This window comes from Notechis scutatus, chromosome 1, assembly GCF_049901735.1.
Source record: "Notechis scutatus isolate UNSWTSFEM ecotype Mainland chromosome 1, rNotScu1.2, whole genome shotgun sequence".
In the NCBI taxonomy this organism is placed as follows: domain Eukaryota; kingdom Metazoa; phylum Chordata; class Lepidosauria; order Squamata; family Elapidae; genus Notechis; species Notechis scutatus.
Window position 1 is genome coordinate 317173623 of NC_142009.1, and position 25418 is coordinate 317199040.

At 38.6% G+C, this 25418-nt stretch overlaps 2 protein-coding genes across 2 annotated transcripts in view; one reads left to right on the forward strand and one right to left on the reverse strand.

Moving 5' to 3' along the window:
• Positions 1–1978: 1978 nt before the first annotated feature.
• Positions 1979–20228, reverse strand: SOCS4 (suppressor of cytokine signaling 4). Its single transcript, XM_026670236.2, has 2 exons — positions 19258–20228; positions 1979–5379 (listed from the first exon to the last, which is right to left on the reverse strand). The coding sequence occupies exon 2, from the start codon at positions 5286–5288 to the stop codon at positions 3975–3977; it is 1314 nt and encodes a 437-aa protein (XP_026526021.2). The 5' UTR covers positions 5289–5379; positions 19258–20228; the 3' UTR covers positions 1979–3974.
• A 128-nt stretch (positions 20229–20356) lies between these two features.
• The window catches only part of WDHD1 (WD repeat and HMG-box DNA binding protein 1), a 32650-nt gene continuing 27588 nt past the window's right edge, over positions 20357–25418 (forward strand). The window contains exons 1-3 of the mRNA XM_026670265.2: positions 20357–20411; positions 21019–21101; positions 22275–22386. Of these exons, the coding sequence (XP_026526050.2) occupies positions 21028–21101; positions 22275–22386 (186 nt within the window). The 5' untranslated portion in view covers positions 20357–20411; positions 21019–21027. The remainder of the gene's footprint in view (positions 20412–21018; positions 21102–22274; positions 22387–25418) is intronic.

Genomic DNA, 25418 nt, shown 5'->3' on the forward strand with positions numbered 1-25418 from the left:
TGTATCAAAAGGGGCTTGGGGAACTGTTACATACTTTGGACCCTAAACCACAACTGCAAAAAAAGGAGGTGGATGGACTCAGTTACTCAGTTACACCAAGCTTGGGAGAGATCAATGTAGAGAAAATCTTTGTGCCTGCTAGATATGAACAATATTTTTGTGGCACTCCATCCATCGATCCAGGCTCAGCTTCCTGGGCTAGCATGTATCTTTCAAGCTTCACTTTTCCCCCCAAAAAGCTCATGAATGCATGAATTGGTTTTGAAGATGCACAGATTCCAAGGGCAGCTTTTTATCCATCTCTACTTTAGCAGGATCTCCCTGGATCTTTGCTCCCTTCCTTTTTTCCCCCAAGCTTGACAGGAGTAACTCTTGGCTTTGAAGTTCTAGGTATGAATGTATGATTTTTGTGGGTACGAGGCAGATTTAGAAGAATAATTTTGCAGTTTCTTGTTTTCAGAAATTTGGGAAGCAGTTTCAGAGGCATAACAATGTAGGGACACCCATGAGATTCACTCTGAATAACATCCATATGCCATGGAAGTGTTGTTGTTGTTGTTGTTTTTAAAACCAGTTTTAATTATCTTAATGCTTCTCTTCCCAAAGTACATTTCTTTGGAAAATCTTTCTAGTCTCACAGTATCTCACTTGATAATGAATCATAAATCTGCTTTTTCCTTTTCGTACAATTTTTGTGATTATAACTGCCATTAAAGTAAAGCTCATACTGCACCATCCTTTCCTCCACATCTGCATCTATTTCTGTGGAGATTCTCAGTGTAAGTATATATTCTTATATAAACTTATACTGAGTATGTAAGTACAGAAGGTGGTTTTTAAGAAAAGACTGGAGAGCCATTTGTCTGAAATGGTATAGGGTCTCCTATTTGAGCAGTGGGTTTGATAGAAGACCTCCGTCGAGTTTAAACCATTTATATTAATTGATAGTAGTTTCTTTTCTTCTTCCATTTAATTCTGTTTCGCTATTTGTCTTGTAATGGCTCCAGTCTCTCCTTGTGCCTGAAGATGTGTCCTACTTTCTTCTCTCTCCTGATGTAGATGAGTATTTCCTTGATTTCCTAAAGTTCCATCTCTGTTCTTATGATAGGCTTGATCTTCCTGGGAGTTTGTTTCCAGTTCCTCCTTACTGCTCTAGTCTTCCGGACCTACCAATCGCTCATAAAATTCCTGGGCTTTTTCCATGGAGTCTATTTTAATTTTCCTTTCATTCCAAAAAACTAACATCCCCTCTGGGATTAGCCATTTAAATACGATTCTTTTCTGATTTGGTAAGCTGCTTACTTGTAGCTAACTTGTAGTCTCGTCTTTGTTCTCTTACTCTTCTTGGTATTTGTTTGAGAATCAAGACTTCTTTACCTTTATACGTGATTGTTTCATCTCTTGACATCCTATATATGATATCCCGGACACTCCTTCTCGCAAATTGTATATGGACTTCTCTTGGGCATTTGTGGCGTCTCGCATAATTTAAAGGCAATGCAGGATATGAAGAGCAGGGGAGGGCTGGCACTTCCAAATTGGGAGTTGTATTATAGTGCAGCCTCTTTAGTATGGTTGAAGGAATGGGTGAATTTAACCAATAAGAGAATATTATTCTTAGAAGGCCATGACTTGCAGAGGGGGTGGCATGCTTTTTTATGGGATGTAGAGAAAACTATCCAGAAATAGTTCCACAAACACCTAATCAGAGACTCATTATTAACTAATTGGAAGAAAATATGCAAAAAACACTATTTAAAAATACCAATTTGGATTTCAACAATGGAGGCGATGATTCACCCAAATAATCTGGATATCACTAAAATGATTAAATATAAGGACCTATTGGATACACAAGGAAATTTGAAATCGCGGCAAGAACTTCAAGAGCGGGGACTAAAAATTGATCAGTGGACATATCTTCAAATTCAAAGTGGATATAAACAGGACAAGAAAGAATTTGGAATTAACAATAAACTCCAGCAATTAGATAAAATTTTATTAGGATCAGGCAAAAAAAATACAATAAAATTTTATAATTATTTATTAGAAGTAGAAGAAGAAATTGTAAAAGGGAACATGATAGCCTGGAGTAGGAATATAGGACGTAGCATCACCATAACAGAATGGGAAAAGGTCTGGGGTAGAAATAATAAAATTACAAAATCGGTAGCATACAAAGAAAATGCCTATAAAATGTTTTATAGATGGCACCTTCCTCCTTCGAGATTAGCGAAGATGCACCCCAATATGAGTCCAAATTGCTGGAAATGCAAAAAAAAAAAAAGAGGGAACTTTTTTCCATATGTGGTGGTCCTGTACAGAAGCTCAAAAATATTGGCAGAAAATTAGAAATTGGCTGGAAGAAATGACAAGAGAACAGATCGAATTCAAACCAGAGTCCTTTGTTAGGGATCTTTGATAAACAAATATCAAAAAAAGTGAAATATATAATAATACACATTTTGACAGCAGCCAGATTGGCTTTACCACAATGTTAGAAGCAGCCTCATGTTCCATCAGAGGAGATGATCATTCAAAAAATTTCAAGTTGTGCAGAAATGGACAAATTAACTTTGGCGTTAAAAAATAAAGACACTTCAATATACTACAACAGCTGGAACTACTGGTACAAATGGATAGACCAAAGATAGACTTCACACTAAAAGGCAAAAGAGGATATGATAAATCCATAGTAGTGATATACAGATATATGTAAGGATTAGGTGTGTGTATATGGCATAAAATAAGGATAAAAAAGGGGTCTTACAAACTGTTCAAGATGAGAATGTTTTTAATTGTTTTCTATTTTTTTCTTTCTATTTTCTTCTCCCTTTCTTCTTTTTCTCTTTCATTTATGTATGTGTAGTTGGTTTGTTTTAATTGTAAAATCAATAAAAAAAATTTTTTTTTTAAAAAAGGTCTCTTCCAGCTCTATTCTGATTGATTGATTGTATAGATTCTCTATACTTCTACTGGCCTCTGTGAAATCTTTTTCTTCACTTTAAATGCCACATGGAGAATTGGATATTCCAAGGGAATATGTTTTAAGTGAAGAGGAACATGGATAGTTAATTATTTCTTCCCTAGCTATAGTTGCCCTTAGAAATTGCCTATGTAATAGTTTAATCCCAAAACAAGCAAACCAATAGCACAAAGGACAGTCAGCAGACTGAGAAAAAGATGCAAGCCCCTCCCCCACTCAAGAGTGTAGGACACAGGAGTATGGTTTGAGGTAGTTAGATAAACACCCACCAGACTATTTTCATACATTTCGTTTATGGTTATTAGTTTGTGGAACCAGCATCTATTTAAAACATGTACTAACTTCATATCAAAATCTTTTAAGAAGATCTGCAATAGTTTCAGGATTCTTAAATAGATGTCCAGAAAATTAGACATATATATTCAACATTTATTAAAAATGATTAAAAACTCCAAATCATGTTCTGACAAATAGCAGATGGTTGTGACATGTAATCTCAAAACATTGGCAATCTATATGAAATTTAAAACAATAAGTACTCCAGAATGGTAACAGCATCACAATCTTATTAATTTTACTTTTATAGCAAGGATAGAATAATTTAAAAAAACCCTACAAATTGGTAATTCTGGAAGAACTACTATATTCAGTTTTTCAAGCATGCCGGTAGTGCATATAAATTAGTTTATAAAAGGCAAGTCAAATTTAACCTTGACTTAGCTTTGTATCTAAAAAGTTAAGCTTGAGTTGAAAACTTTAAAACAGCTTCCTTGAAATTCCACAAAGCTTTATGGAATATTAGTACCAATTTTGTGTTTTTACACAAACCTGTTCATTGGGGCAGGAAATAAAATATATATTTGGGCATAAGGCTCAGACAAAGTTAAATGTGATCTTTAGATATTTTTGCATGAAATTTTGTTAGTGAGAGAGAGAAATAAAAACAAAATCTCTCAGAATAATTATAAATAATTTCCAGAATGTCTTTCTAGGCATGTTGATCTGGTACATCAACCCTGAGGACTCTTACTTTTGATTTATAATGATATTCTTTCAAATACAGCTTTACAGATGGAGGAACAGGAAGAGCATTTATGCCATCATAAGTTGTAGAGTTACATATAACTGTCCTGCATAGATGTTGAAGGGAAAAAGGGAAAGTTCTGTGTAAGGGAGTCGAGAGAAGTGGCTCAAAGAACATACAAGAGCTTGGATCTTTATAATGTTCTAAAAGTCCAGTAATGTCAGGAGAATGGAAGACGCATGGATCATGAGCATCAAAGCTGAAGTTGTGATTCCATTGTTCAATCCTGGCATGAAGAGAACGACTGTAACGCCTGAAACTAACAGAAAATAAGTAATCCTCCTGGGCAGAATCACGTAATAAAAAGGTCCCCTCTGGCTTTCCATCTAAAAGTGCTTCTGCAGCGTATTTATCCATCACTCCCCAGTAACATGGGTTATTATTGATCTGAAGGAGGTCAGGAACCAGACAATGAACATAATCAATCTGGGTGTGATATCTGAGTGGCATCTGCAGCTGCAGCAGGTCATCCTCTATTTCCCATTGTGGTTTGTTTCTCTTCCTAGAGCTAGTGCAGAGAGTCACTACTTCATCATCAGAGTCCATGTCACTTTCCTCCCTGCTGCTCTTTAGCTGCTTACCACCCAGGGCAGATTCCTCTTGAGGGTCACATGGATATGAGGCATTCTCAATACCACTACTTTCCTGCAATACACCGGAGTCTGGTTCATCTGCCATCTCAATCTCTCTCAGTTCTTCATCTTTCCTTTCACCTTTGGATGAACCCATACTTAGCCAACTTTCAGATTTTTGTCTTACAGGAGCAGTGTGCTGCTTGATTAAGTGCCATCGAAATGCTAGCTCGGATCGTGGTGGAAAAGGGCATTTGTCCAGCATAAGCTCACTGATATGTATTTTTCTCTTGGGTGAAAGCCTTGAAGAATGCCGAGTGCTACAACTCTTTATGGGGAAACATTGTCCCATTGCATCCTGCAATTTCTGTTTAAAAGAACGGCTTAGGAACCTGTGACCACATACATGTTCCAACTCCATCTCAGCTGAGGAACAGCTCTGTTTTCTCTCCTGGTTCCTTAGACTTAATGTAGGTATTCCTGAGGCGTTTGCCATTGCAGCATTAGAACCGTTCTCATTCTTTTTTATCCAGGAAAGCTTCTTTCCACTCCATACGTATCCGTCCTTTCTGTCTGCACTCCTACTCCGGCTGGTTTTGGGTCTCACATCTGCATTTTTAGGTTTCCTTTCTTTATTTTCTGCCATGCTTTAATGTTAAATGCTTCATAAAGATTCCAGAACTAATGATGCCCAAATTCTTCACAGAAAGCACTCCTCATGTGTTCTGAAGCTATACCTATGAAAATGGGAAAAAAAGAGTATTCAACACATTTATTTCTCACATTTCTATGCAACTAGAATTTGAAGACTGTTTATAAGAATAAAAAGGACATAACAAAGATTAAAAATGCAGTTTGAACTTTTAACTGCTCAGAATAATCTGACCACCTTCTGGAATGAAGTCAGGATTGTCACTGATACAATGTTTTGGGAGAACAGGTTATTTCATAGGGGAAGGGCATCATCAAAAAATATCCCCAGGCCACTGGTGAATTTATTTCATGTGAAGTGGGGGACCCACAATATTGTGACATGGTGGGATTCAATTTTTTTTTTACTACTGGTTCTGTGGGCATGGCTTGGTAGGTGTGGCAGAATAAGGATACTGTAAAATCTCCAGTCAGAGGTGGTATTTGCCGGTTCTCTGAACTACTCCAAATTTCCACTACCAGTTCTCCAGAACTGGTCAGAACCTGCTGAATACCACCTCTGACATGGAATGAGTATATGTAATGGATCGATTTTACCTAGGAGAAGATGGTGTTGGCAGTACCTCTAGGAGCCAACACATTTAGAACTTTAAGAGTTAAACCCAATACTCTGAATTACATCCAGAGGCTTACTGGCAACTAGAACAAAGCCTGAAATATTGGTGTAACTTAGTAGTAAGAGCTCTCGTTATCAGAATACAGAATACAGTGCAGAGATTACAGCTAGGTGTAGTATATTGCAATACACTATATATATATATATATATATATATATATATATATATATAGCACAAACAGATCCCCTGATACCTCCAGCTCAAACACACCCCAACCAGGCACCCAGATGAAACCCAGCTTCCTAACTAATGATAGCCGCCATTTACAAGCTGCACTAAAGGCCTCCATTAAAGCAACACAATGCTGCCACAATCAAGATACAAAAAGAGCCAAAAACAGACAGAAGATATTAGAGACACCAATCAAGCAGAACACAGCAAACTCCGAGACCAATAAACACAGACCAAGACTCCCAACCAATCAGGATGAAGAAAAACCATTCTGGCACAGCAATAGGCTGCCCCAAATTCAAATCTGAAACTACTGTAAAAGTCTGACTCACAGACGGACACAATACAGAAGCCTGATGATGGCAGATGAGATTCTGCTGAAACGTTGTACAACTTTAAAAGAACTACAATGACGTGGGAAAATACCCGAACCAAGCCGAACACCATACATGTAAGTACCGCGAAAACTTAAGAAAACATATATATATATATATATATATATATATATATATATATATATATATATATATATATATATATATATATATATTCGGTTTTTCCCGTAAGATTGGAAGTATCTAGGCAACGCGTTTTGATGAAGTCTCATTCATCATCTTCAGGCTTGTGTCTTCCGCTCTGTGCTTCTGAAGATGATGAATGAGACTTCATCAAAATGTTGCCTAGATACTTCCAATCTTACGCGGGAGAAAACCCGAATAACCAAAGATCCACATACAAATACCTGAGAACCCCAGAAAACAATACACACACACACACACACACACACACACACACACACACACACACACATGTCCGTCGGTCTGTCAGTCTGTCTGCTGAACTAAAAGCCATCTTGCATACTTTCCCCATCTTCCCATCAAGCAGTTGTCACAAAACTATGAGAAAGCTGTGAGAAAAACCAAATGATAGACCAACCCTTGCAAGGCAAGTGTTACCCTACCTAGAGTAACCAACAAAGTAGATAAGAAAACAGATGATCTCTGGGCAAACAGTAAGTCCTTCTTGTTTGGATAAAGCTTCAACTTCTTTCATCCCATCCAGCCTCTGAAAGCCTCCAGCTGCTAACAAAGACCTCAACAGCACCTCTGGCTCAGTGATATAATTGGGTATCATAAGCATACTGATAGTACCTCACCACAGACTGATGGATAACTTCTCCAGCAGCCTCACAGAGATGCTAAGCAACAGGAGTGAGAGAATCAAAACCTCGCAGAATCAACTTTTCTCCCCTACTACCACTGATTGTAATTACTCACTTAGGAGGGAAATCATTGTAAAATAGTGGCACCGATCCTCAAACAACCCAGGATTGTCAATGTACCAAAAGTCACTGAAAGGATCCAATGCATTCCTGTCACCCAGGTTGTGACAAAGCTTTTCTATTAGACTGATTAATGTTGTCTCAGTCCAATACCATTGGTAGCCAATGGATACCAATATGCTTCTTCTTCTCAAGCAGTCTACAATTGGAGCCATAACTAGACAATAATCACCCAGATTTTGGTGTCCAGGGGAGCCCCCTTCAGAAGGTGCATTAATATCTTCTTACAGGCAACTGGGATAACCTCACCTACCAAAGAACAGTTATGAATCTCCTGTACACAACTATTCTCTCCTGCTCTGGCTATCTGAAAAAAAACAACAGGAAGGGCATGGATCTACAGGTGGCTGAGCTCATGCCCCAAGCCTTTTATTTGTTTCCTCAAGTCTATAAACTACAATAAATTCCAAGTAATATAAGATGTTGTCCAGTCACCATTTCAAACCTCACTGATGTGGAATCAAGATTCGGGTGAATCTGAGCAACTTTATCAGCAAAACATTTTACAACATCCTTAAAACATCCAGACGGTAAATGCTCCTTATTCCCTCTCTAACAAGGTATTAGTAACTTTAAATCAGACATCTGGAGAACAGTCTGATGATGGAATAAGGATAGAGAAGTAAGAATGCTTCAACACCTTCATCATCATGGTACAGGACTGAACATAAACGCTCACCTATGCTTAGTTAAATTCATCATTAATCACTTATCAAAATATATACAAGTCCAAGCGAGTGGTCCTGCTTCCTGCACACTGATAGGACATTATAAGTATACACACTGCAGCCAGAGTATATTCCTTTCCAAGGAATATTCTAGCCCAATGGAAGGAAAATCTGGTAGCCTATCCTATCCTAAGCTTCAATTTACTTCAAAGAAAAGGAAATTTTGGGAGAGATCTTGAAGGACAGCTTCAAAGTGAACAATTACTGTAGCTGCAATGTTGTGCGTGAATCTAGCAGTGTGTGAGTGATTCTGTAAAAGAAAAGCTACAGAGTAAAAGTTTAATACAGGTAGTCCTTGATTTATGATCACAGTGGAGCCCAAATTTTCTATTGCTGAGCTGTTATAAGTCACTTTTTTCAATGTTGTAACTTTGAACTGGTTGTAAGTCGAGAACTACCAGTAGGACGAACTTGGTCAATTAAATTCAAATGTGTACTAAAGATAATTTTCCTTCACCATTATTTGCTTATTCTCCAATTTCATTGATTTCTTACAGTGATAACAGTACTGAAGACAATATATGCGCCAGAGAAAGCAGGCAGCAATTCAACACTATTGGACCACCATTTTAATATTGTTTTGCCCAAAGTTACGCATTTGATTTCAAGTTTCCCCCCTCTAAATTATATTACTGTTCAGACTAATATTATATCTTTTAATTTCCCTCAATAATCTATGAATTGAAACTTGCAGGACCGTACTATGCATTTCACATTCAGCAATGATTACTCTTGGAAATATGTATACTGTATATGCATGAACTCTTTGAATGTCAGACTTACTGAACACTCAGTAAGTCAGTGTTCACCTTTGTTTTGACAGGGGTGTCAAACTCAAGGGGTTCTTAGATCTGGTCTGTGGGGGCTGGTCTAGAAGCAGCAAAGGACTGGCCAGCGGTGCCTCTGCCAGCAAAAACAGAGCTCAGGGGAGCCACATGCACCTCTGTGCTGCGTGTTCAGCAGTGACAGCCTGCTGCAGCCCTTTACCAGCAGAGGGCTATAAAAAAAAAACTAAAAAAAAAAACAAAACAAAAGGAGAAATGTTTCCTCTTTTGCATCTGAGCATGCAAGAAGGGACAGGAAAGGAGAAAGGGAAAGAGGAAAGAGAAAGAAAATGAAGGAAAGATTGGAGAGCAAGGAAGGAAAAATAAAGGAAGTGGGGAAGGAAGAAGTAAGGAGAATCAAGAGGGAAGGAAAAAGAAGTAGGAAGGAAGGAAGATTATAATGAGAGGGAGGGAGGATCTCAGGAAAGTCCTCCATTAGCACTTGGTCACCATAGGTGCCCCCAACACAAGTCCCATGTCATGCCCACCATGGCCATGCCCCCTAGCCCTCTGAGGTCAAACCCAGCCCTCAGTGAAATTGAGTTGGACACCTCTGGTTTTGAAGGATTTAAGAACTAGAAACAGGAAGCTCCATTTTTAATTAGATGGGGGAATATACAGGTGAAATTCGAAAAATTAGAATATCGTGCAAAAGTTCACTTCAGTAATGCAACTTAAAAGGTGAAACTAATATATGAGATAGACTCATTACATGCAAAGCAAGATAGTTCAAGCCGTGATTTGTCATAATTGTGATGATTATGGCTTACAGCTCATGAAAACCCCAAATCCACAATCTCAGAAAATTAGAATATTACATGCAATCAATAAAACAAGGATTGTACATAGAACAATATCGGACCTCTGAAAAGTATAAGCATGCATATGTACTCAGTACTTGGCTTGGGCCCCTTTTGCAGCAATTACTGCCTCAATGCAGCGTGGCATGGAAGCTATCAGACTGTGGCACTGCTGAGGTGTTATGGAAGACCAGGATGCTTCAATAGCAACCTTCAGCTCTTCTGCATTGTTGGGTCTCATGTCTCTCATCTTTCTCTTGGCAATGCCCCATAGATTCTCTATGGGGTCCAGGTCAGGCGAGTTTGCTGGCCAATCAAGCACAGTAATCCCACGGTCATTGAACCAGGTTTTGGTGCCTTTGGCAGTGTGGGCAGGTGCCAAGTCCTACTGGAAAATGAAGTCAGCATCCCCATAAAGCTCGTCTGCGGAAGGAAGCATGAAGTGCTCCAAAATCTCCTGGTAGACGGCTGCATTGACCCTGGACTTAATGAAGCACGGTGGACCAACCCCAGCAGATGACATGGCTCCCCAAATCAACACAGACTGTGGAAACTTCACACTGAACTTCAAGCATTTTGCAGTGTGTGCCTCTCCATTCTTCCTCCAGACTCTGGGTCCTTGGTTTCCAAATGAGATGCAAAAGTTGCTCTCATCAAAAAAGAGGACTTTGGACCACTGAGCAACAGACCAGTTCTGTTTTTCTTTAGCCCAGGTAAGAGGCTTCTCACGTTTGTTTGTTGTTCAGGAGCTGCTTGACAAGAAGAATACGACATTTAAAGCCCATGTCCAGGATCCGTCTATGTGTGGTGGCTCTTAATGCACTGACTCCAGCCTCAGTCCCCCCCTTGTGAAAGTCCCCAACACTTTTGAATGGCCTTTTCCTGACAATCTTCTCCAGGCTGCGGTCATCCCTGCTGCTTGTGCACCTTTTTCTTCCACACTTTTCCCTTCCACATAACTTTCTATTAATGTGCTTTGATACAACACTTTGGGAACATCCAACTTCTTTTGCAATTACCTTTTGAGGCTTTCCCTCCTTATGGAGGGTGTCAATGATGGTTTTCTGCACAACTGTCAGATCAGCGGTCTTTCCCATGATTGTGCTTCCTACTGAACCAGACTGAGAGACCATTTAAAGGCTCAGGAACCCTTTGCAGGTGTTATGGCTTAATTAGCTGATTAGAGTGGGACACTTTGAGCCTAGAATATTGAACCTTTTCACAATATTCTCATTTTCTGAGATTGTGGATTTGGGGTTTTCATGAGCTGTAAGCCATAATCATCTCAATTATGACACATCAGGGCTTGAACTATCTTGCTTTGCATGTAATGAGTCTATCTCATATAGTTTCACCTTTTAAGTTGCATTACTGAAATAAATGAACTTTTGCAGGATATTTTAATTTTTCGAGTTTCACCTGTACATGCAGAAAAGCTGTCCAAACAGAAATAAAATTTTGTTCATATGGACAGCATACTAATGGTAGATCCTATTTCTATGGATGGTAAAAATTAGTGTTTAAGATTTCTTGTTTGAAGCATTCATAGCCACTATTTTAATTGCTTAATAAAAACATCAGTAGATCGTTGGAGTCACTACTCATCTTTTAGGGCTTTCAGATAAATGGATCTGTGAGTGATGATGTTCTGAATCACATCTAATAGAATTCAAATCTAATTAGCATTCCCGAGCTTCCTCCATTATCATGTTAAGACAAACAAACTATAGATTAATTTAACTTCCATTCCTGGGAAAAGGCCATTTCCTTATTTTCTTTGCTAGCCGTTGGACAAATGCCACATTCAAGCTTGAAAACCATTCAACAGCAAAAACAAAAACAAAAACCCAAATGAGAGACAAAGTAGGTCAACAAATAAACATAGTCAAAAATTCATGTAATACTTCTTACATAGTTCACACAAGCATGATGTTAAGAGATGCTATTCTGTGCTGACACTTTCAGGTCATTTTAAAGTCAGAAACTAATTAAAATGTCACAGACCGGGTAATCTAGTCATTTGCTTTTCAAAATGAGTTTTCAGAAAGGTATCCCCAAGGCACTTGAAGCACCTAGGCTTTATGTCCTGAAAAGAGTTATAAAAATAACTTGTTTTACTAAAAGCAATTTTATAAAACCCTGACATATGGAAATGCTTTTAAGAAACCGCAGAGGAAAGAAATGACATTACGTAAAGTAAGACTCCCTCAAGGTCTAATTCATGCACAGTACATGCCTTTCTTTGCCTTATTCTTTTCTGTATTTGTTTTCAGAAGAGAATTTAGGGACACAATATTTTTGAAATGCATCATAATAGCATCTGGATCAGCTAGGCCACTTTATGAAGACTGCAGTTTTGAAAAGCATCTTTAAATGTAAGGTTATTATGACATTACTATGATATTGCTAAATCCACAACGGAAGAAGCTACACTCTTGCCCGAAAATCAGAATATTCCTCAGAGTTTGCAAGATATGGAAACTCTATAGATCCGGGGTTCCCAACCGGGGGTGCTCTCATCTCCTGGGGGTGTGAGATGATATTTCGGGGGGTAAGAAAATGTAGGTTTAGAAGTTTCAAAATTATACTGTATATGCATAAGTATATGCATATAATTATTTATCTTTGTAAGGGGTGGGAGAATATATTAGAAGCATTCCAGGGGTGTGGGGCAGAGGTGGTATTCAGCAGGTTCTGACCAGTTCTGGAGAACCGGTAGCGGAAATTTTGAGTAGTTCGGAGAATTGGCAAATACCACCTCTGACTGGAGATTTTACAGTATCCTTCCGCTGCCATGCCCACCAAGCCACGCCCACAGAACCGGTAGTAAAAAAAATTGTATCCCACCACTGGTTCGGGGTATAGAAAAGGTTGGGAATCCCTGCTATACATGGAATATATGTAAAGAAAAAGTGTATAAAAAGCCAAAGTCAAGTAAACTAGATATGAACCCTTGTCCTGAGTTCTTTTCATATCCATTTGTGGGTCATCTCAATCCCTGAAGCACATTTGAAGCTGCAGGGGCACCAAGTGGACCAAGGAATTTGAATGGGTTCAGCATATTGATCAGTAGTGTAATTTAGTATAAGAGCAGTTTCATTTGTGTCTGATGTCTTCTTACAAATCTCCTGGTTAACCATATTGCGCCCTACTCAAGTATTTTAAATATCCTTCGAAAGCCTCTTATTGTAGCATTCATCAGATTCAACTCTTCAAGATTCGGGTGGAATACATGGTGTGGGTTTCCTAATTTCTATCCTCAAAACAGCAGTCCTGTGGGATAGGTTGGTTCAGATCAGGGGTGTCAAACTCAAGGCCCGCGTCCCACATCCGGCCCACAGGATGCTTAGATCTGGCCCATGGGGCTGCCCTGGAAACAGCGTAGGATCAGCCTGCAGTGCCTCTGCCAGTGAAAACAGAGCATGTGGCCTTCCCAAACTCCATTTTTGCTGGCAGAGGGTTTCAGGAGGCCGTCCCAGTTGAAAACGGAGCTCAGGAGCCTGTTTTCGCTGGCAGAGCACTCGGGCCGCCATATATGTCCCCGGCACGAGTGAAGCCACACACCCCGAAAGCCAAACACAACCCTGATGCGGCCCTCAATTAAATCAAGTTTAGGTCTAGATAGTAACTGGTAGTCAAGCAAGAATTGGTTCCCTCAGTTCCCTGGAATGCAATTAATTTAGTCCTGGAGATTTAAATTCTCACATTATTTGACCATGGTTATGTCACTCTCAAGCGTCAATTCTGTCCTTTTACCTTGCTCTTTATAACTTGCTGGTAGTACACACACACACGCGCGCACACGGAAACATATCAGAACAGGAGTTGAGTAGTGCTGTATCTGCTTTGCTATTTCTTATCATCTATTACCTTCATTCATTATCTGGTGTACTGAATCTTTTCCAATTATTTTGAACATGTATCAAGATGCTCTTTTTGTATTTCTTAACATCCTTTGCTAAATCAGCTTAGTTGAGACTTTCATTTTCTACAATTATAGTATTAAATCAGGGGTCCCCAACTGCGGTCCACGGACCGATACCGTCCGCGGAACAAGTCTTACCGGCCGCTGGTTGTAGGCGCCATCTTTTTGGTAAAAGTACTTCCGGTGAGCTTTTCCGGTAGAAAGCTCACCAGAAGCACTTTTCATCAAAAAGATGGCGTGTGACATTTCGTGAGCTTTTCCGGTAGAAAGCCATTTCTACCGAAAAGCTCACGAAGCGCTGGCGCCATCTTTTGACGAAAAGTGCTTCCGGTGAGGTCACCGGAAGCACTTTTCGCAAAAGATGGCGGTGCCCAGTTGATGCGGTACCGGGCGCGCCCAGCTGATGCCGTACCGGCCGCAGCATCAAAAAGGTTGGGGATCACTGTATTAGATTACCTGTCAATACTCTCCCTATATGACCGGACCTCTTTCCACTTCTGATATGTACCTTTTCCCCTTTCAAACTGAAAACAATCTGGGTATGCAAAGATTAGTTCCAAAATACCAAGCTATTCAGAGTCAGAACAGAGTGAATCATCTCCCCAATTATTTCACAATCAACTTAACTTTATAATTTCTTTTTCTTGGTAGGAGGAATGCTTTAAATAAAGCTTTGGACTGCACTACCTATACTACTGCAGACTTACTGAAACCAAGCACCTTGATCTTTTTGAGCCAGAGAAACCATAAAGCAAAAGAAATACAAGCATCCTGTCTCAACTATTAATATTCTTATATTAGTTCAATGATTCTCAAAAGGTAAGATGTGAACTCCCAGGGAGTTGTGAGCAATTTAGAAAACAGTCACAACTTAAAATATGACATTGGCATGGTAATCTAGTTACGGCTTTTGAATATTACCAAGTTGATGAATTGGCTTTCATCTTCCTTTTCTTGTCAGCAATACTATATTCTTCCAAGTATTATTTATGTAAAAGAACATTATTTTGACATAGTTTTTTTCTCATATTCTCATATCTATTTCAGTGGTGGGATTCAAATTTTTTTACTACCTGTTCTGTGAGCGTGGCGCATGGCAGAGAAAGGATACTGTAAAATCTCCAGTCAGAGGTGGTATTTGCCAGTTCTCCAAACTACTCAAAATTTCCACTACTGGTTCTCCAGAACTGGTCAGAACCTGCTGAATACCACCTCTGATCTGTTTATTCTACAAAATGTTTAATCAATTAAAATCCTTATTAAATCAAACTTGTCTATTTTTTGTACTTTCCTTTGATGAAAATACAATGCATTTGTGATAATAATAATAATAATACAGGCATAGCAGTTAAGGCACCAGGATAAAATCTGGCAGACCATGAGTTCTATTTCCACCTTAGGCATGAAGCCATGAAGGTGGCTTTAGACCAGTCACTCTCCTCTCTCAGCTCTAAGAAGGCAATGGCAAACCATTTCCAAAATCTTGCCAAGAAAATTGCAAGAATTAATCTAAGCATTAATTTGGGTTTCGCTTCTCCTAGAAATATTTGTATGTTTCAGGCATTTCTGCTCATGTGGTATATAGTAGTAAAGCTACAGACTTTGGAGTGTCTGTAAAAATGTATGTTAGTGACATACAACTTTTACATATTTTATAAAGCTGTAAGATTATGGTTTTATTTAATATATTAACATTTAATTATTAAGAGTAACTGGTATATTTATTTCTTAGCTGGCTCTAACTGCAATGAAATCATTAAGCTTTATTTGGGGGGAAATCACACAAATTCATTCATTATTTAAAGGAGCTGCAGTATTACAGAGTTCAAGAACACCTCTTTTGGTTTTTAGAGAAATTTTAAAAACTCTTTACATAATTGAAATCACAGATTTTTTTATTTTTTTTTGCCAGAATAAGAAATCAGCTTGTCGATTTTTTAGAAAAAGTGTCTTTCGAACCGACTGTTTTTCTAAAATATTGACAAGCTTATTTTCTTACTCTGGGAAAAAAAACAAATCTGTGATTCCAAATATACAGAGAATTTTCCTTTCTACATTCCACCCTCTCTCAGCCTTAGTAATCTTCTTTTAATAAACTGAGATGATAAAAGAACAAAGCTCTCACTCCTACTCTGTTTAATTAATCTATTCTCATCATTTTATGTCTTTACCAATCATAATATTGCCACCCAGAGATACTCCTCTTCCCTGATTTATCCCTTTAGGGTTTATACATGATCACTCAGTCAGTGATTGAGCAAGACAAAAGGACTTTTGAATAAATGTTATATTAACAAGCACCATGTTGAACTTAATGATAGATTTAAAGCAATACCTAAGCCCACAACACAGTTAAAAAAATCTTATGCATGCAAATACAAAATACTTTTAGCACAAATTGGGAATATAACTTAATCAACATAAAGCCAATTACATTTTGACAGTCTGATGACAAAAAACAAATACAATTCCTGTTCAAAAGAAGCACTCACATAATTGTATTGATAGATTTACTGAAGTCCATATTTCATTCTTGTTCTTCTCATCAATGTCATGCTCTCAGCTTCATAACATATAGACATTTAAACTAAGTACACATCACTTCATATCTGCTAATATCAACAAAACAAATTAAAGTAAAAGGCAATCTAATTAAGTATATTTTCACCCGGAGGGCAGTATTAAAGGAGTGAGCCATTTGGAAAGTCAAGGTATGTCATCTGCTTTATTTTAACAGAAAATTATTAGAGGTGATACAGACAGGTCATCTCAGTAAAAAGAAGGCTTGTGTCTTCCATTTGTAACTGCACTTGAAAAACTTTTAAGTGTGAAGCCAGTTCTCACAGAAACAATAGAGCAAAGAATTCTTTTGAGTCATATGATCTTTGGCTACAACAAGTCATCATAGCATGAAAATCACTGAAGAATTTTAGCCATTGTTCCTTGACACATGATTGCCTCTCTGACTATAATGTCATATCTTATCTGAGAGGGAGCATGGAAATTGATGCATTCACTTTAACTTCACTTTAAGCTTGATATAGATTTTATCCTGAAGGGAGAACACACAAGATATTTGACTGATCTTTTCCTACATCAAATCAGGAAGACAGAATATTGCTAGAAGCCATGTCCTAATTCTTTTCAAGTGCACATCATCTCTTTTCTGATACCAAATTTTGACTAGAAGTTGCATAATGGCCTTTCACATAATGACTTTTTACATATTATGTAGACTGCATAAGGCATTTGTGCATCATTTTACAAATATATTGATTGAAAATGAAAGATTATTATTCACTTGGAAACTACTACATTCTGCAGGGAATTTTACATAAGGAAAAGAGGATATTATATCACTTCAGAGTTTACCCCCTTCTCATAATTTCTTAACACATATATTACCAAATGTTTTTTCTTTAAAAGCTGCCCAAGTGGTTTATCTTGAACATTCATGTATGTTAGGTATAAGGAATAATATATTGAACTGAACTTGCCAAATACATTTTGGACTCAGAGAAGAAAAATCCAAAGCAGCTTGTTGATATGGAACACAATTAATTCTGAACATCTCACCTTTCCTAGATGAATTTACAGTATGTAGCAGAAGTTTTTATGAGGAGAAACACAAGGCTGTGCCGCCCACATGGCCCACGGAACCCTCCCTGCCCACTCACTCCTTACCTGGTAAACTTGTCTGCTAAATTGCTATTTTTCCCTTTTCCGACCATCATCTGTTCTGCTGTGCTGGGAGATTTAAATTAGCTAGGAAGCAGGAAATGGTTGGATTTCTTGCTTTTCTAGCTAGTCTTCGGCTCAGCACAGCTGAAACTCCCTTAGGACTGAAAGTTTGCTTGCAAGCAAATTCAGTGCAGACTCAGGGCAAGCAAATTTGAGAGACTAAGCTAGCCGATGGCAGATAGATAGATCATTGAATGATTCTGTGAGCAACTCAGTCTGCCTGCTTTGCCTGATTTTGGGTAAAAGTTGCTCTTTTTTATAAAAAAATCAATATTTATATAAATATTTATAATATTTACATACAAGCCATGCCCAGCCAGTCACATGACCACCGAGTCACATCCACAAATTAAGCCACACCCACAGAACTGGTTAGTGGTCCCTGGGATCTAAAATTATGAGTTTGGTGGTCCCTGAGGTCCAAAAAGTTGGCGATCCCTGTTCTAGATGGTTCCACTTACAGAAATATTCTGTTTCATTCAAAAAGGATAATGATCCTCCAAAGTCATTTCTCACAATTCTCCTAAAACCCCAGATATTCTAAATATACATTAAATGGCAGAGAAAGTGCATTAAGAACATTTTCTAAAATAAAGCAAGAGTTATGTTATGATATTTCAGTATGTCATGATTTAATGTATGTAGGGCATGATATTGTACCAAAATATTTGATTAGATATTTGATTTATTAAATGATTAGAATATTCTAATTAAAACCAGTAAAAATATAATACCTGTTTTCCTAGGAAGAAAATAAGCACTGACTTAATAAATTTCTCTATGTATCCCCAAAATGATCTGTCCTATTAACAAAGTACAGTATGAGACAAAAAATATTTCCCTATGTAGTGTAAACATGGCCAAATAAGCTTTCCAAAACTAGTTATATATTTTGTCAGCTAAGAGTCAGTAACAGCCAAAGTAACTTCCCAGCATAAGTGGGCAGGAACAAGAATTCACACGCCATGTGATTTCTCCAACTTTTAGTTTTTATTCTAAAAGGAGCAGCCTCAGGATGAAAACATGAACAAATGGCTTTTGGAATATTATCAACAAACGTCCCCACAGATGTCTATTTCAATCAGTCTAAGTGACATTTCCATGGAACTTTAAAAACATATTGAGAAAGAACTGCCAGATGATGAAGAGAAATAAATTTCTAATTTTTTAAAACTACAAGTTGGCAAATCAAAGCTCTTTAAAACAAAACAGGTGTTTGTTCTAAAGATGATATCTTCTAACCTTAAGACCTACCATTCCTTGGCTAAACTTAGAAGGTGGATGCAATCACCATGATGCAAGTGCCAAACTAATCACAGTAAATATTTTCCATGAAATCTTGCACTTCAAACAATCAGCAATGTAGCTATTTACCACAGGTTATGAACATTTTATAATATGCACTTCCAGAATTTTAAAAGAAACTTTTAAAATAACTTTATTGTAGCATAAATTTTCATTTTTTAAAAGGAAAAAAAAAATGTTTTCTTCAAATTATGCTGCTGAAATGATGGCTGTGACTATGAAATTAACACTTAAACTAATTTTCTGTTTGCTCCTTTTCCTCCAACTACCAACAATGGATCTCTATCTCAAATTCAGGTTTTCTCCCCAGGATTTAAAGAAACATTTCACCAACATCGTGGTCGCTAATAAAAGTTGAGTATCTTTCCTGGAGAGGGATAACTTTGTCAGAATGAACAGATGCCAGTTCTTTCCATCTCCCCCGCCCTTCCCCATGCGTGTACATGCTCACCTGCTGCTCACCCGAAGAAACATTTTGAAGGGATGCCAAAAAGCAGGGAAGAAAGAGAAACCTCGTCCAAATACCGTGGCACTGACAGGCACCACTGCTCGCCATCAGACACAAAGGATGACGGAGCAACTGCACAGCTGGAGGAGGAGGAAGGATCGGGGCTGAGGGGGGTCCAAGGATGAGAAAGGAGGAGAGAAAGGAAGATGTCGGAACTGAAGGGGAGGATCTTTAAACCTTCTGTGTGGGGTGTGTGTGTGTGTGAGCGAGAGAGAGAGGGAGGGAGGGAGGAAGGAAGGAGGAAAAGAAGGGATTGGAGGATGAAGACTGGGAAAATAAAGAAGTGGAGGAAATTGAAAGGCAAAGTATGTTAGGAAAAAGTGGCTGAAGATGGATGGAAGTTAAGAAGAAGCAATAGCTGCAATTCGAAATCCATTCGTTTGGGAGGAACGAATCCCTTTACGATACATGGAAGATTATTTATTTCTATATGGAAATACATATGGTTAAAATTAAGCTGCAAAGGAGAGAAGGCTGGGGGTGGGTGGAGAAGATCCGGAAAAGCTTCAGAAGTCTCGGTATATAGAGAAGGGAGAACAGTTAAAAAAGAAAAAGGGACCGTGGCCAAGAAAACTGCTGCTGCTACTACTACTACTGCAAAACAGGAGCGTGTTTTCTCCCCCCTCCTAAAATCTGTGTCCCAAAAGAAGCTTTAAATAGCGCGAAAGAGTGCAGAACGAGGAATGAGAAAGAAGGGCGACAGAGGGAACGGAACAACCCCTACGATTTCGAGGGAAAAGGGGCTAAGAAGGACGCGGAGCTAAAGAAGCCAGGCGGCTTTACCGCTCTCCTTCTACCCCACCCTTCCCGCCGTCAGTCCGTCCCTCAGCCGCGCTGGCCCCACAGGCGCTGCTTTTCCTCTCCGCCTTCCAGGCGGTTATGAAGGCGCAGACGCAGCCCAGCCCGACCCGCGGCCTCCCAGACAGGATCCAGCCGGCTTCCTGGGGGGTGGGGTGGGGGGTGGGGGTGAAGGCGGGACCGAGCGTGTGACGGGAAGTGCAACGGCCCAATGAGAGGGCCAAGAAAAGCCCGGTCCGACCTCTGGCGTTGATGATGTCACTCGGAAGCGGAGCGCGGGAAAGCTCGAAGGACGGCGGGTGAGTGAGGGTGGCAGGACGGCGTAGCCTTGCCGTTGAGGGGCTGTGAGTCCCTCTTTGGGGCTGTGCTTGGAGAACGACCGTCTCCACCCCCCCGTAGGTATTCTCACGCGCGTCCCTCAGGACCCGGTGGGGAAAGCCCTCCTGTCGCCGTTTCTCGGGTGACCTCAACGGGGAAGGGAACGAGGCGTGTTATACTAGCTGAGCCATAGACAGCATTCCCCAACCTGGTGCTCTCTTGGTGTATTGGACGACATGTCCCATCATCCTAATCCCAGCGTGGCTTGTGGGAGGTCATGCAGCACACTTGGAAGGGCACTTGGTCGAGAAAGTTTGAAATAAAATATAACCTTTAGGGTTTCTATCCCTGATCCTGAAATAGTGATTGTATAATTGATAAAATTCTGGATTGCAGGATGAGCATCAGTAAAAAAAAGAAAAGAATCCCAGGGATCATTCTTCACTAGAAGAGGCATGCACTGTATTTTGCAGTATATTTCTGCATTTGCATTCTATTTCTGCTAGACTGAGAGTTTTTAATTGAAGGATGTAGAAATGCTGCTTTTGTCATGGATTAAGGCTGAAGCCTTTTATAATGTTTAAATAGGCAAAGAAAATGTCCTCACAAAAACCAATGAGATATGGACATACAGAAGGCCAGACAGATGTCTGCTTCAATGATACTGGAAGGTGAGTGACTGAAGCTTATCTTTGCTTATCTAGTGATTTACTTAAGAAATATACAGATATTTTTGAAATGTGCTTAGTTGCACAAAATTAGGCAACCAAAGACAGAAATCTATTATTGGTGGGCAGATGTCCCCAAGTGTTTGCTGAAAATGAGAAATTTGCATATCTTTTTACACAGAAATGATTTATACCCAAGGTAAAGCTCAAATGTTGTTCTGTATCTAACTTGTTGAATTACAAGGCACTCCTTCATAATTATGAAATACTGAATGTTTTTGTAAAAGACTCCTTTACCTAATCACAGTGTTCTTTACATTAGTTGGTGAGGTCTTCCTTACCTTTTATAATCTCATTGATTATTTCTATTATATTATCTGGTTATTTTATAATGCAATTTTCCACTTTATAGAAGACCTTTATGTTATATTGTCTGCAGGCACACTGAGCACCACTGTGCAGAAAGGCAGAGTATATAGGTATTAAAATACTTACACATTTCAATTGCAGTTCAGCATAGCACTATGATGGAAACATACACCTGATCCTTGTGTGTGGAAAGTATGTTCAATGGTCATCTGTGCCTGACCGAATAATAATAACAAAATAAATGAAAAAAAACTAGTGCTGAATCAAAAAAAAAAAAAAAAAAGGTATTTTAGCCCTGACGTAACCCCCCCCCCCCCCCACCAAACAAATAATAATGACCCTCATTGCTATCACTAAGCAATACAGTCGTAAAGTGTGGCATTGTGTGATCACGCTGCTTAGTGATGTAATCCCAGTACTCCCAGTTGCCATCCTTAAGTGAATCATTGTGGGTTTGCATATATGTGTGCTGGGTTTGCACATTGTGGTAAATCATAAGCTGGTTTAGAAATCAGATTGATCAGATTCACTTAAGACAAAAGAAAGGAAAATACAGTAGCAGTTTAATATGTATATGTATACCTGAGATTAATTAACCTGAGGAACTATTTAGGAAACATCAATCCTATAAATGTCATTCCTTGAGACCAGCATCTTTGCTTGTATCATTTATTCTTTAAGGATTATTTAAGGGAAAAATAGAGTTTGATATAGTATCTTTTTTACAACATAATTTAATGATATCTATGTATGAAATAGTTGTGCATATTGTTATTGTATCATTTTATTTTGATTGTATTTCTTTAGTTGTATTGTAACTTGTGGCAGTGATGGAGATGTAAGAATTTGGGAAAGCCTGGATGATGATGATCCAAAGTCCATTAATGTAGGCGAAAAAGCCTACTCATTTGCTCTCAAGGTACTCCTGAAACTGATACAAATGATCGTGTGTTTTCTTTCACTATATGCATAATTATTATTATATGTGATAGAATATCAACTAGATTTGTTTATTGTGCTTTGTTTGCTAAAACATGATTAGCAAACTACTACAATTGGCTGGATTCATACATCATTCTAAATTACATAAACCACAGTATACAGGTGAAACTCGAAAAATTAAAATATCGTGCAAAAGTTCATTTATTTCAGTAATGCAACTTAAAAGGTGAAACTATATGAGATAGACTCATTACATACAAAGCAAGATAGTTCAAGCAGTGATGTATCATAATTGTGATGATTATGGCTTACAGCTCATGAAAACCCCAAATCCACAATCTCAGAAAATTAGAATATTGTGAAAAGGTTCAATATTCTAGGCTCAAAGTGTCCCACTCTAATCAGCTAATTAAGCCATAACACCTCCAAAGGGTTCCTGGGCCTTTAAATGGTCTCTCAGTCTGGTTCAGTAGGAAGCACAATCATGGGAAAGACCGCTGACCTGACAGTTGTGCAGAAAACCATCATTGACACCCTCCATAAGGAGGGAAATCCTCAAAAGGTAATTGCAAAAGAAGTTGGATGTTCCCAAAGTGCTGTATCAAAGCACATTAATAGAAAGTTATGTGGAAGGGAAAAGTGTGGAAGAAAAAGGTGCACAAGCAGCAGGGATGACCGCAGCCTGGAGAGGATTGTCAGGAAAAGGCCATTCAAAAGTGTTGGGGACTTTCACAAGGAGTGGACTGAGGCTGGAGTCAGTGCATCAAGAGCCACCACACACAGCAGATCCTGGACATGGGCTTCAAATGTCGTATTCCTCTTGTCAAGCTGCTCCTGAACAACAAACGTGAGAAGCGTCTTACCTGGGCTAAAGAAAAATAGAACTGGTCTTTTGCTCAGTGGTCCACAGTCCTCTTTTCTGATGAGAGCAACTTTTGCATCTCATTTGGAAACCAAGGACCCAGAGTCTGGAGGAAGAATGGAGAGGCATACACTGCAAGATGCTTGAAGTCCAGTGTGAAGTTTCCACAGTCTGTGTTGATTTGGGGAGCCATGTCTGTGCTTCATTAAGTCCAGGGTCAATGCAGCCATCTACCAGGAGATTTTGGAGCGCTTCATGCTTCTGCAGATGAGCTTTATGGGGATGCTGACTTCATTTTCCAGCAGGACTTGGCACCTGCCCACACTGCCAAAAGCACCAAAACCTGGTTCAATGACCGTGGGATTACTGTGCTTGATTGGCCAGCAAATTCGCCTGACCTGGACCCCATAGAGAATCTATGGGGCATTGCCAAGAGAAAGATGAGAGACATGAGACCGAACAATGCAGAAGAGCTGAAGGCTGCTATTGAAGCATCCTGGTCCTCCATAACACCTCAGCAGTGCCACAGTCATAGCTTCCATGCCACACTGCATTGAGGCAGTAATTGCTGCAAAAGGGGCCCAAACCACGTACTGAGTACATATGCATGCTTATACTTTTCAGAGGTCCGATATTGTTCTATGTACAATCCTTTTTTTATTGATTGCATATAATATTCTAATTTTCTGAGATTGTGGATTTGGGGTTTTCATGAGCTATAAGCCATAATCATCACAATTATGACAAATCACAGATTGAACTATCTTGCTTTGCATGTAATGAGTCTATCTCATATATTAGTTTCACCTTTTAAGTTGCATTACTGAAATAAATGAACTTTTGCCCGATGTTCTAATTTTTTGAGTTTCACCTGTATAAACTGCAGTACTTGGAATCACATAACGTGACTAAACAAAATTGATTTTAGCATTTCTAATTCAGTAGGGTTATTTTAAACCCAAAATACTTCAAAAATGATCAAAACAGTGAATATCACCATTGCATCCAAAACTTGGTAGGTAAATAGTGTTAATTTTAAATTTCTTATATCTATATGATCTGGCCTTGAGTTCAGAAAATTGGGTTTGAAAACAAGTCAGGCTGTTCATCTAAGAAGAACAGAATTATGATCACATTCACAATTTTTTGTAAACTCTTGTAAAATTAAATAAATTATCCTTTTTCATCCATCCCTTTCAATTTTTCTGATCAGATGTACCTCAAATGATTAATTGTGGGGACTTAGGGTAGCAAAATATGATAACTTTCTGCAAGTTAGAACAGTTCAGTTACATATAATAGATATATTTATTCATTGTGTTACCACCTACATTTTATTGTGAAGTGATAATAGAAATGTCTGCATTTTTAAAAAAATTATGAAGCTTCTTGCTCAGAAGCAAAAAATCAAATATATACAAATTACAGTTTTTCCCTGAATCACTGTGTGTCTCTAAGCTTTAAGTTTGGCTTTCTGTTGCTGTCTAGATCAAAATTCCTAAGAGAATTTCAGTACATTATTCAGTATTGGATGAAGTCTGCCCCCTGGTGAATATGGCATGTCAAAGCAAATCTAGTGTTTTCTATAACACATCCAAGTTTTATATCACAAGTGGAAACTGCACTTCCTTTTTTGTCCTGTTGATCTGGGTTGAAGGTTTTGAAGTTATCATCTGTTAGACTTAGGGGAATTTAACAGATGTAGCATCATTTGAGGCTTCTATTTCCCCCCTTAAAATAGACCCCAAAATTAAAATATATTGATCTCATATCCCTGGGAAGACTCAGACCCAAAGAGGAGACTAGGAGGCCAAATTTAAAGTCTGGTTGTTATTGTATGTTTGTGTATGATTAATGTGCTATATATTTATCTAAATGCTTTTAATACTATGAATGCAATCAAATCTTCTATTTTTTTTCCTTCACCACAGTTTTGCAGTTTTCTCCCAAGGCTTTGTTCACTATTGATCTTGTTCTGTAGTTAGTTTCCTAGTCTTTCAACCTGAGTATGTAGTGGGTTCTTTCTTGCCATTCATCTACATATTTTCAGAATACCCTGTTTTCATGTTTCTTCCTTAACTTTATATTTGCATACACATACATGAATCATTGTAATTTGTAAAGCAAACCATCAATTTAGGTCATCC